This window comes from Carya illinoinensis, chromosome 4 (assembly GCF_018687715.1).
Source record: "Carya illinoinensis cultivar Pawnee chromosome 4, C.illinoinensisPawnee_v1, whole genome shotgun sequence".
NCBI classification, from domain to species: Eukaryota; Viridiplantae; Streptophyta; class Magnoliopsida; order Fagales; family Juglandaceae; genus Carya; species Carya illinoinensis.
Window position 1 is genome coordinate 29,267,802 of NC_056755.1, and position 13,328 is coordinate 29,281,129.

Here is a 13,328-nt window from a genome sequence, read left to right on the forward strand (position 1 = left end):
ATTATTGTATTTTAAATTGGTTTTATTTTATTTGATGTGGTGTTTAATTTATTTTAGTCGTTTTATGGTTTTTAAAATCGTTTTCGTCGGTTCGGTTTTTGGTTTCCGGAAACGAGGACTGGACCTCATTTTCTTTCTCCATATTTTCTTTTCACTTTTTTCTTTTCCCCTTTTTCTTTTTTTTTTCTTTTCCTTTTTTTCTTTTCCTTCTTTCTTTCTTTTCTTCTTCTTCTTTTTCTTCTTCCACGCGCACGCCGAGCTCCCCCTTCTCTCTCCCGTCGTCGTCCAGTCGAGCTGCCCAGAACCACCTCCGCCGGCTGACGTGGCCGACACAGCCACCGCCCTCCGACTCCCCTCCGGCCGGCGTGCCTCCCCACCAATTTCCAGCCCCATCCGTGCAGCCGATCACCCCTTACAGCTCATCTAAGCCGCACGGCTTTTTGCTGTTTCCGGCGCTGTCGCTCCACCTCCGGCCACCACCTCTTCACCACTTCTTCCCCTACCTCTTGCCGTCCTAACCCACACATTTTTGGCCCCGATCGTTTGCCGGAGTAGCTCCCACGAGCTCAACTCCGTTCAGCCCCTTTTTGCACTTCCACCACCATTTCCACCGCCACCCACGGCCAAAGCTCAATTCCTTTAGCTTCATAAACATCTCTAGACCATTCCCTATCAATTTCGTGTCTTGGTTTATCCCTGTTCGAAAGTGTGTAATTTACTACCCACGGCCACAGTGTAAAATACACTGTTACGTTACTTTTCCTCCGTCGTTTGCAACGTCGTAAGTTTTTGAAAAATATCTTATAGCGTTGTAAGTATTTTTTCCAAACTTCATTTTAAATTTAAATATATTTTTGCTCTTACAATTATTTAGTTGACTGGTTGGTAGATTCTGAACTGAGTCCGAGAAGTTCGGGGGTCGGATGGATTGAGGACGGAGTTACTTGGTTTGGTTGTTTTGTGACTGGTTGGTTATTTGTCCATTGAGGCGTGCATTACACGGAGCATTTATGTGCATTTTATTTAAATTGAGAAAATCCGATTTTAATCGTGTAAATGGATTTTTGGGTGCGTGTGTATCACGACCCCAAGCCGGGATGATGTATTATCTCAATGGAGCTCCTCTGGTCACTCGAGAGTGGATAATACTGAGTGACATCCCTTGGGTTGTCGCTGGGCGATGACCGGATGGCACGATACAGTAACACTGTCGTGTCGACTCCGTGGTCCCTAGAGTGGCGGGGACTAGAGGATGGCTTGGTCCAGGGACGCGCTGGGCGTGAGTATTAGGCATCGCTCGTTTAGGTGTCACACGCGTAGACGTTACCTGCGGTGTGGCCCAGAAGCCAGAGTGTGCGGATGATCCCTAGGGGAGATCATGGTGCACTCAATAATTGGATTGGTTTTATGGTTTTCGGATACGGGCCATTTTCTGGGAAAATGACGAGATTATGTTGAGGCTTTGTGATCCATTTTATGGGAAAATGGTGGTTTCTTGCTTTGGGCCATTATCTGGGGTAATGGCAAGGCTGGTTTTAAAAGTTAAATGGGGTTTTAGCGTGTGTGGAAAAATGTGTTTTATGGGTTATGTGCATTTGCATTCTTTCATGCATATTGTTGAGTTTAATATGTTTTTATCTTGTGGCGTTTGGATCTTACTTACCTGCGGCACCATTTTTGGTATTGTAGATTTTGATGCAGAGATCGAGGAGGAGGAGGAGGCTGAGCCCGAGGAGGCAGCTCCGCTAGAGTATTGAGTTGGAGTTTATGCCTTGTAGTTGGTTTTAAAACAATATTTGCGGTTTGTAATATTTTATTATGTATGTTTTGAACGGCTTTGTATTAAACCAAGAAAAATTATGGTACTTAGTTATATGACTTTTGTTTATCCGCTACGTGTTTTCTTTTGCACACTTGTTACATGTACACACACTTGGCACTTGGCGATAGGGTGGTGATCATTGTTGTCATCATCCTGACGTCTCGATTTCTCCGTGTGCATACGTGAGATTTGGGGGCGTCATAGGTGGTATCAGAGTGGTTTGGCTCTGGGTAAAACCATATGTCTCATAGGTAGTACCAGAATGTTTTTAAAGTTGTGTTTTGAAATTTATTTTAAGTAAAGTTGCAATTTGACTTGTTTTATTTGATTTGAATTTATTTGAGTTAGTTTGCTTGTATTTATTTATTTAGTTATGTTATTGCATGCTTGTATATTTTATTTTCTTGTTATGTGGTTTCGGTTTTGGTTGTTGGTTTTATTTGTTTTCTTAAAAGGGGTCAAAGGTTATGTTGTGGCAGGAAGATAGTGAGGTCAAGAAAGTCTACTCAAGGCCTCGGGACGATACGCCGAGGGATGATGCTATAGCCCAAGTGATAAGGCAAATGACTGAGTTCATGCAGCAAAATTTTAGACCACAACAAGGAGGGCCTTGACCACTACAAGGAGGTCATTGGCCACAACAAGGAGGGCCTTGGCTACTACAAGGAGGGCCTAGTGGAGTGGTGCAAGCTGGGTGCACCTATGAGCGCTTTCTAGCCTATAGAACTCCACCTTTCACGGGAGAGGAGGATCCACTATAGGCTGGAAAGTGAGTCAGAGATTTAGAAAGAACTTTTGAAGTATGTGGTTGCACTGAGGCACAACAAGTACTTTATGCCAGTTATCTGTTGCAAGGCACTGCTTCTGAGTGGTGGGATACAAAAAGAGTAATGCTGGAGTTAGAATTGGGGTCTTTCGTCGTTGTGACCTTGCAGCGCTTTAAGAAAGAATTTAATGATCGATTCTTTCCGCTTCTGTGAGGTGGCAAAAATCAAGAGAGTTCTCAAGTTTGGTCCAAGGGAGTATGACCGTGGAACATTACGCCCGAAGATTTATAGAGCTTGGGCGTTTTGCTCCCCACCTCATCGCCACGGAGGAGATGCAGGCCGAGCATTTCCAGGAGGGTCTGCATCCTGATATACGCAGAATGGTGGTCTGCCACCGGATTTTCACTTTTCAGGATTTATTGGACTTGGCCACCCTTGCAGAGCGAGAGAATAATTTGAGTATGGCTCCCCTCCAGGACATAAGAGGTGGAGTTTTACTGGTGAAGGAAGTAGTTCGGGTTCGCCTCAGAAATTTGTTCAGCGGACTGGGACTCGACCTCAGGTGTACGTATGAGGGGACGGGTGCCAGTTTGCGGAATTTGTAATAGAGCTCATGTGGGTGGGTGCCCTTCGGGTGGGGCTCGATGCTATAATTGTGGCCAGTAGGGGCACTTTGCTCGTGAGTGTCCTAGGCCAGTTCAAGGAAGCCATGGAGGTAGATGTGGTAAAAGAACAAATCAGAGGCAAACAGTGCAGGCCCGAGTTTATGCTGTTACACCCAGAGATGTTGATGATGAGGCACCAGCAACTCATGATGCTAGAGTAATTATAGGTATGGATCTAATTTAATTTAATTTTGGATTTGATCTCTGGTGTGTTTTGGTTTCTTCTTTGTATTTGGATTTCATGGGTTAATGTGTTTGGTTCAGGGAGAGTCCATTTATATGAATTTTATGCTTGCACTTTGTTTGATTCGGGTGCATCTCAGTCGTTTGTGTCTTCCACTTTCGCTCGGATATGTAATCTGGTTACGGAACCTTTGCCAAAGTCATTGGTAGTGGCTCTACCAAATGGTGAAATGGTGTGATGTTCCAAAGTTGCTTTGGGTTGCCCTTTGAATTTTGATGGAAGGTTTTTGGATACTGATTTGGTTGTGTTTAAGTTGCTAGGTTTTGATATCATCCTTGGGATGGATTGGCTATACTGATATTCTGCGAGTATTAATTGTAGGAGTTGGGTAATTAGCTTTTAGCTCCCAGATGGTGATTAGTTGGAATTTGCGGGAAGTAAGCTAAAAAAAAAGCCGGTAGTTATATTGGCAATTCAAGCAAGAAGGGAGATTGCTTGTGGAGCAGATGCTTTCTTAGTCCAAATGGTGTCGATGCCGTCTGAGAAGAAGTCATTGGTAGATATCCCTATTGTGGAAGAATTCCCTGACGTGTTTGTGAATAACTTGCCTGGGCTACCCCCTGTTCTTGAAATGGAGTTTGTTATTGACTTGGAACCTGGAGCGGCCCCTGTACATAAAGCTCCTTACTGGATGGCACCAGCTGAATTAAAAGAGTTGAAGGTTCAGTTGCAAGAGCTGGTAGATAATGGGTTCATTCAACCAAGTACTTCGTCGTGGGGTGCACCAGTGCTGTTTGTTAAAAAGAAAGATGGTACCCTCAGAATGTGCATTGATTATCGGAAATTAAATAAGGTGACCATTAAGAATAAATATCCTCTTCCACGGATCGACGATTTGTTTGATCAGCTTGAAGGAGCAGTTGTGTTCTCGAAAATTGATTTGAGGTTAGGATACTACTAGTTGAGAATAAGAGACAAGGATGTACCCAAAACCGCTTTCAGATCGAGATATGGGCATTATGAATTTAAGGTGATGCCTTTTGGGTTAGCCAATGCCCCTGCAGCTTTTATGGACTTAATGAATCGGGTATTTAGACCTTATTTGGATTCCTTTGTGGTAGTGTTCATTGATGATATTTTAATTTATTTCTAAGATTTTGAAGAGCATGTTTATCATATTCGTCTAGTTCTTGAGAAATTGAGAGAACACCAATTGTATGCCAAGTTCAGTAAATGTGAATTCTGGTTGGAGGAAATCAGATTTCTTGGGCATGTAATTTCCTGAGACGGGGTGGCTGTTGATTCTAGTAAGGTGGAAGCCATTTTGTCATGGCAGTGTCCGACGACCGTGCATGAGATCCGGAGTTTCTTGGGACTTGCCGGATATTAACGAAGATTTGTGAAGAGATTTTCTCGCTTATCCGGACCTCTCACAACTTTGACTAGAAAGAATGTAGAATTTAATTGGTCAGATAAGTGTGAGAGAAGCTTCCAAGAATTAAAGAACAGATTGATGACTGCACTAGTGTTGGCACTTCCAGTACCGCATAAGCCGTTCGTAGTCTTCAGTGATGCGTCTAAATTTGGATTGGGTTGTTTCCTTATGCAGGAGGGACGGGTTGTTGCTTATGCATCCCGTCAGCTAAAGGATCATGAGAAGAATTATCTGACGCACGATTTGGAATTGGCTGCGATTGTTTTTACTCTTAAGATCTAGCGGCACTTTTTGTATGGAGAAGCTTGCGAAGTATACACCGATCACAAGAGCTTGAAACACCTGTTTTCTCAAAAGAATCTGAACATGAGGCTGAGGCGATGGCTAGAGTTAATTAGTGACTACCAGTGCGAGATCAAGTATCATTCGGGAAAGGCAAATATAGTTGCGGATGCTTTGAGTCGAAAGTCGCACTTGAAAGATGAAGCTGAATCGTCAAAATTGGATTCTTTACTTTGCGGGTTGAGAAGACTCCTTATTGAAAGTTCACAGCAAGAGGAAATATTATTTTCAATTCTTGATATTCGAGTAGCTGATTTTGAGGAATTGAAGACTCTTTAAAGGAAGAATCCGAACCTGTTGGATATCAAAAAAAGAGTCAGAAAATCTTGAGGGCTGTTACATTATAGTATGGATAAAGATAGAATTCTTCGGTTCCGAGATCGTAGAGTGGTCTCTAAAGATTCAGAATGCAAGAAGTGGATCATGGTAGAAGCTCATGCGGCCCCTTATTTAGTCCATCCTGGCAGTATGAAGATGTATCGAGACTTGAAGAAAAATTATTGGTGGGATGGAATGAAGAAGGATATTGCCTTGTATATCGAAAGATGCCACACATGCCATCAAGTCAAGGCCGAGCATCAAAGACCCGCCGGTATGCTCCAACCCCTCCCTATTCCTGAGTGGAAGTGGGACGATATCACGATGGATTTTGTGGTGGGCTTACTGAGGACCCCTAGTGGGAAGAACTCGGTTTGGGTGATTGTTGACCGGTTAACGAAGTGTGCTCATTTTTTGCCTGTTAATAACATTGATTCCTTGAGTAAGTTGACTCGCTTGTATGTGAAAGAGATAGTGCGGTTGCACAACATACCGAAGAGTATTGTGTCGGATTAGGACCCAAGGTTCACATCTCAGTTTTGGAAAAGTTTGCAGGCAGCATTGGGTACTAAGTTCAAGTTCAGTACTGCTTATCACACGCAGACAGACGGCCAATCAGAGCGCACCATTCAGACCCTTGAAGATATATTGCGAGCATGTGTCATGGAATTTCAAGGGAGTTGGGAAAATCACTTGCCGCTCATAGAATTTGTTTATACTAATAGCTTTCATGCGTCCATTCAGATGACTCCTTATGAAACTCTTTATGGGAGGAAGTGCAGATTGCCTTTGTGTTGGGATGAAGTCGGGAAGAATAAAATAATTGGGCCAGAAATAATTTAGGAGATGCAAAACCAAGTTCGGATCATCAGGGATAAAATGGCGGCAGCTCAGAGTCGTCAAAAAAGCTACACAGATACAAGGAGGAGAGAGTTATCTTTTGAAGAAGGTGATTGGGTTTATCTCAAAGTCTCTCCCACGAAAGGAGTTAAGCGTTTTGGTAAAAAGAGGAAACTGGATCCGAGGTATGTCGGCCCTTTTTAGATTTTGGAGAAGGTAGGGTCCGTCGCTTATAGAATTGTTTTGCCAAAATATTTTGGGGATATTCACGATATCTTCCATGTATCATCCTTGAAGAAGAGTTTTGGACAACAAGAGCCGCGCTTTGTTGACCCAGAGAGTATTCAGTTGCAACCAGACCTTACTTATGAGGTTGTTCCGTCGCAGATTATGGATTGGAAAGAGCAACAGTTGAGATCCAAGACGATACCTCTGGTAAAGGTGGCATGGAGAGATCCGTTAGCTCAAGATTTCTCTTAGGACAGAGTAGCAGACATGAGGGAGCAGTATCCCTATTTGTTTGAGTAAATGATGGTACGTTTCTTAATCTTGGTCTCAGTGGAATCATGTGGCGTGTTTCAAGTTACTGTTTGATCTTGCAAATTTCGAGGACGAAATTTGTTTTTAAGGGGGGGAGGATGTGATACCCTGTTTTTACATGTATTTTCACTGAAAGAGTTTTTAATTTAATTAATATAATAGTTCTTTTATTTTAAATTATTGTATTTTAAATTGGTTTTATTTTATTTGATGTGGTGTTTAATTTATTTTAGTCGTTTTATGGTTTTTAAAATCGTTTTCGTCGGTTCGGTTTTTGGTTTCCGGAGATGAGGACTGGACCTCATTTTCTTTCTCCATCTTTTCTTTTTTCTTTTTTCTTTTTCCTTTTTTTTTTCTTTTCCTTTTCTTCGTTTGCTTCTTTCTTTCTTTTCTTCTTCTTTTCCTTCTTCCCCGCGCACGCTGAGCTCTCCCTTCTCTCTCCCATCGCCGTCCAGTTGAGCTGCCCAGAACCACCGCTGCCGACCGATGTGGCCGACACAACCACCATGCTTCGACTGCCCTCCGGCCAACACACCTCCCCACCAATTTCCAGCGCCATCCTTGCCGCCGATCACCCCCTACAGCCCATCTAAGCCGCATGGCTTTTTGCCGTTTCCGGCGCCGTCGCTCCATCTCCGGCCACCATTTCTTCACCACTTCTTCCCCTACCTCTTGCCATCCTAACCCACCCATTTTCGGCCCCGATCCGTTGCCGGAGTAGCTCCCATGAGTTTAACTCCGTTCAGCCCCTTTTTGCACTTCCACCACCATTTCCACCGCCATTTCCACCGTCACCCACGGCCAAAGCTCACTTCCTCTAGACCCTTCCCTATCGTCGTAAGCTTTCGAAAAATACCTTATAGGGCTGTAAGTATTTTTTTCAAATTTTATTTTAGATTTAAATATATTTTTGCTCTTACAATTATTTAGTTAACTGGTTGGTAGATTCCGGACTGAGTCCGAGGAGTTCGGGGGTCGGATGGATTGAGGACGTAGTTGCTTGGTTTTGTTGTTTTGTGATTGGTTGGTTATTTGTGCCTTGAGGCGTGCATTACACGAAGCATTCATGTTCATTTTATTTAAATTGAGAAAATCCGGTTTTAATCGTGTAAATGGATTTTCGGGTGCGTGTGTATCATGACCCCAAGCCGGGATAGGGTATTATCTCGGTGGAGCTCCTCTGGTCATTCGGGAGTGGATAATACTGAGTGACATCTCCTGAGTTGTCGCTGGGCGACGACCGGATTGCACGATATGGTGACACTGTCGTGTCGACTCCGTGGTCCCTAGAGTGGCGGGGACTAGAGGATGGCCTGGTCCAGGCACACACTGGGCGCGAATACTGGGCATCGCTCGTTTAGGTGTCACACGCGTAGACGTTACCTGCGGTGTGGCACATGAGCCAGAGTGTGCAGATGATCCCTAGGGGAGATCATGGTGCACGCAATAATTGGATCGGTTTTATGGTTTTCAGATACGGGCCATTTTCTGAGAAAATGGCGAGGTTATGTTGAGGCTTTGTGATCCATTTTGTGGAAAAATGGTGGTTTCTTGCTTTGGGCCATTATCTGGGATAATGGCAAGGCTGGTTTTAAAGGTTATGTTTTGGGCCAAAATGCAGTTTTGGCGTGCGTGAAAAAATGTGTTTTATGGGTTATGTGCATTTGCATTCTTTCATGCATATTGTTGAGTTTAATATATTTTTATCTTGTGACTTTTGAATCTTACTTACATGCGGCACCATTTTTGGTATCGTAGATTTTGATGCAGAGATCGAGGAGGAGGAGGAGACTGAGCCCAAGGAGGCGGCTCCGCCGAAGTATTGAGTTAGAGTTTATGCCTTGTAGTTGGTTTTAAAATAATATCTGTGGTTTGTAATATTTTTATTATGTATGTTTTGAACGGTTTTGTATTAAACCAAGAAAAATTCTGGTACTTAGTTATATGACTTTGTTTATCCGCTGCGTGTTTTCTTTTGCACACTTGTTGCATGTACACACACTTGGCACTTGGCGATAGGGTGGTGACCCGTATTGTCATCATTCTGACGTCTCGATTTTCTCGTGTGCATACGTGGGATTTGGGGGCGTCACAAATATACAGCCCCATTCTTACTCGAACTCATCAGTTGTAATTGTCTCATGGATGTAATGACGGAAATCTGTGCCAAAGTCCAGAAATTTGTTATAAACATGAGCCAAGTGTTCAGGAAACTTTTGTAAAATATGCCACAAATACAACCTATAAGTTGTATTCGGGAGTATCTTTGCAATTGCTTTCGCCATTGCCTTGTCATCATCGGTAATAATAGTTGCAGGGGCTTTTCCAAGCATTGCCTTTTGCCATGTTCTTAATAACTATGTATATGATTCAGCTGTTTAATTAACTAATAAGGTACAACCAAACATTATGGTCTGATGATGATGGTTAACTCTAGAAAATAGCACAAATGACATCTTATACACATTGGTCAGGTATGTGGTATCAAATGTAACAACATCTCCAAAATACTAATATGCAGCTCTTGATCAAGCATCAACCCAAAACAACTTCTCATACACCCATCCTTATTAACTTGCATGGAGTACACAAACCTAGGTTCTGTGAGTTGTCGCTCAAGAAAGTAAGAATATAACCTTTGTGCATCCTCCTCTTCAAATACTTCTCCTTTTGTTTCGTAAGTAATTTTCAACATCCTTGCCAAAACAGCCAACATTGAAGTCATCACCTGATTTTTTACTCAACACTGACATAATCTTCCTTGTCGATACATCGGACTCATTCAAAGTCATGATAAGTTTTTTTTGGACTTTAGTAACCTTTCTATTTCCACGGAGCAAACTAGCACTCCTCGATGTAAGTAGAATATGGTTATGTCCAACTACAAACTTGTTCACCATCCACTTTTCACCATCTTTTTTTACTCCCATAATTGCTTTATATCCAATCTTTGTCTCAGCAATCTTAGGAACTGTTTGTTCTTTTTCTTTTCGACTTACCCGCCGAAATCCTTCCCTTGTGCAAACATAGTCTACTGCACAAAGTTTTTTGTCATCTTTTGACAATCAAGTATGATTTGTCTTAAATGAAAAACCTTTCCGTCTTGCATAAACCTTGTAAAATGCTTGGGCGTCTTCCACATCGTCAAATATCATGCCAATAAATGGCTCCAAAGGACCACTACTCGAATCTTCCACATTCACTCGTTCTTTGAGATTGACTCCATCTTCAACATTCAACCCATCTTCGACATTTACACAATCTTCAAGATTGACATCACATTGTCCATCTACACCTTCAGCCTTAACTTCATCACTATCAATCTAGTAAATTTGCTCCTTTCATTAAAAACCACCACATCATAAATTCAATAGTTATTCAAAAACAACCACATTAAACATTGAAATTATAAATCTATCTAACATGGGTCAACACCACCATGTTTGAGAAAAAAAAAATATTTAAAAAGAGTGGAATGTAATATATGATCTAATAACTAACAAAAAGTTGAATAAATTTTTGTGATTAATAATAGGTTGAAGATATATGCAAATGATTGTTGCTTATATAATATATATGCTACGTGACATGAGCAACAATAAAATTTAACAGTTTACAATACATAAAAGGACCATTTTTAACAGTATTTTCTGCTCCATTCATCTGGATAATTCTTCTTAACATTTATTTCCTTCTATCTGTTCCTTTCTCTTGATCTGTTTTCTTTCATTCCACATGCAAAAACTAAATCGTAAAGTTGGCAGTTATTCTTTATATATATGAGGATAGAAGACTTCTGCCTAGTTTCTAAAGAATGTGTTCAACCAAGATGAAGACATCATCATATATATTCGTACTCCCGCGAAATGGTTGCAATTTAAGCTTTGTACGTTCCAATAAACACGCACCTTTAAGCTACGTTTGAGTTTTCTATATCACATAATGAATTCTATATTTGTTTGTTAAGTTATTTTTCATAAGATCTATTTCTCTATTTGTTCTGTATTTATGGTAAGTGGGTTAGATCGAGATGCGTAGGACTCATAAAATATTCATGTTTTTGCATCAACTACGTACGACCCATAGAGAACTCCAACCTAATTTACTTTCCAATTCACATTTAGCCAAATGCATATGCACATATACATATTTATACAAACATCCAACCAAAATATGTGAATATAAGATAACAGAGCCCTTTGTGACATTTAATCAAATACATACTGTATCAGCCATGATAAGTCCTTCTGGGCAACCGGTTGTGTCGGCGTTGGATTTCCTAAGCTGCGTAGGCATTGAACTGATATTGTGGCGGTGCGAACACCGGTAGCTAAGATGGTTTCGGACGGAGAAGGGCAGTGCATATGATTCGGAAGAGAGAATGGTGTGATCTCCGATTTACTTCGGCATCGGTTTTGGACTGAGATGGTTGAGTTGGTGTCAGGCTGAGATACTTGCATTGGCGTTGGGCTGAGATGGTTGGGTCCGTCGGTGTCGAGCTGAGATGAATGGCAGAAGGGAGAACGTCTATGCGTGAAGGAGAAGGGCAGATGGAAAGAGTTTAGTTTCAAGCTTCACGTTCTGATTCTTTGTTCACGGTCTATTTGCCTTCTAGTCTTTTTTCTACGTGGCATAAGATGATTGGCGGGCTATTTTTGTGTGATTAACAGCTCGACCGGTCTGAAGCGCCCCTGCTCAAATAAACAATATGATGGCCGAATAGTAAAATATGTTTGAACGTATTGAATTAGACGTTCAAGCAGACCATAATAGGATTGAAAGATTTGTTATAAGATAAAGTTTGAACGTTAATTTCATGTTCGATGATTTCGTTAGAACGGCTTCAAGTATTGTTCGAACGTTAGTACTGATTACATTCAAATGTAGCGTATCAATTTTTGAATTGTTTTACTAATACTGTTCGAATGGTTTTGGTCTTTCAAACAATAATTAGTTTATGTTACCCAATAATAAAAAACCAAATAGACCTACATAATATTTAAAAAAAATTCATTACTACTTGTTCAATATCCACAAAAGTAGTCTAATGAATGTGAACTAAATAAACAAAATAGTACTAGTGTTTTTCGTATAGAAATATATCCCAAAATCTGTATATATAATGTAAATCAGTTGCTTGGAGGCTTGGATTGTTGCATAAGCATCTATATTTAAAGTTGCACCTCTCTCCTAAACTCTTCTTGTTGTTGTTCTTGGAGTTGTATAATCGAATGTTAGTATCGATTACATTAGAATGTTTCTGGTCGTTCGAACGGTAATTATTTTCTTTTACCCAATAATAAAAAACCAAATAGACATATATAATATTTAAAAAAATACATTATAATTTGTTCAATACCCACAAATGTAATCTAATAAGTGTGAACTAAATAAATAAAACACTACTAGTGTTCTTTATACAAAAATAGATCCCAAAATTTGTATGCATAATGTAAATTAGTTGCTTAGAGGCTTGAACTATTGTATAAGGATTTGCATTTGGAGTTGCACCTGTCTCCTGAACTCTTCTTGTTGTTGTTCTTGTTGTTTCATGTGCATCTCTATGTCTGCTTATTTCGTCAATTGAGCCTCTAACTCATGTTATCTTGTAGTCAAATTTTCAATCTTAGAATTCACTTTCTCTAATGTATTTAAAAAAATACATTATAATTTGTTCAATACCCACAAATGTAATCTAATAAGTGTGAACTAAATAAATAAAACACTACTAGTGTTCTTTATACAAAAATAGATCCCAAAATTTGTATGCATAATGTAAATTAGTTGCTTAGAGGCTTGAACTATTGTATAAGGATTTGCATTTGGAGTTGCACCTGTCTCCTGAACTCTTCTTCTTGTTGTTCTTGTTGTTTCATGTGCATCTCTATGTCTGCTTATTTCGTCAATTGAGCCTCTAACTCATGCTGTCTTGTAGTCAAATTTTCAATCTTAGAATTCACTTTCTCTAATGTTATAGAGGTTCTAGAGTCAAACTCGGATGATGAGGAAGAGCTAGAAGGTTTTACATAGTGACCCAAACCCCTTAAATATCCTGAACATTGACCCAAAACTTGAGTAAAAATTTCAACATCATTTGTTCATGAATTTTGATTTGAAGTAGATTCAGCATGTAGGGCAACCATTTTATCCTACACACAAGAGATAGAATTAATATCATCACAAATATTCAAATATGTTTAATTAAAATAGATTATAATAATTACATAATTTTCACGGGTATCGGGATGAGTCCATTCTCCATTACAATCAGTATGTAATGCAATATATAATTTTGTCATATCATAATTGATATCTGACTCTTGCTACAAGATACATTGTTAAGATATAAAGTCATTAGAATACCTCCAAATAAAAAACTACATACAATAAAAAAAATAGCATTACCAATTTCTTA

The 13,328-nt window shown here is 40.2% G+C and overlaps 1 protein-coding gene across 1 annotated transcript; it reads right to left on the minus strand.

The window, feature by feature from the left end:
• Positions 1-9,024: 9,024 nt before the first annotated feature.
• Positions 9,025-11,209, minus strand: LOC122306393. The gene is made up of 4 exons (XM_043118820.1): positions 11,138-11,209; positions 10,008-10,236; positions 9,733-9,947; positions 9,025-9,270 (listed from the first exon to the last, which is right to left on the minus strand). Exons 1-4 carry the CDS (start codon positions 11,207-11,209, stop codon positions 9,025-9,027), a joined length of 762 nt encoding a protein of 253 aa, XP_042974754.1.
• Between the last annotated feature and the right edge of the window lie 2,119 nt (positions 11,210-13,328).

Excerpts from the sequence above, each read along its gene's own strand:
- LOC122306393 (XM_043118820.1), bottom strand. The coding sequence starts at position 11,209 with ATGCCTACGCAGCTTAGGAAATCCAACGCCGACACAACCGGTTGCCCA. Across the intron at positions 10,237-11,137 it reads GACTTATCATGGCTGATACA|ATTGATAGTGATGAAGTTAA; the intron begins GTATGTATTTGA and ends CAAATTTACTAG. Across the intron at positions 9,271-9,732 it reads TGCTCCGTGGAAATAGAAAG|TTATTAAGAACATGGCAAAA; the intron begins GTTACTAAAGTC and ends TCATATACATAG.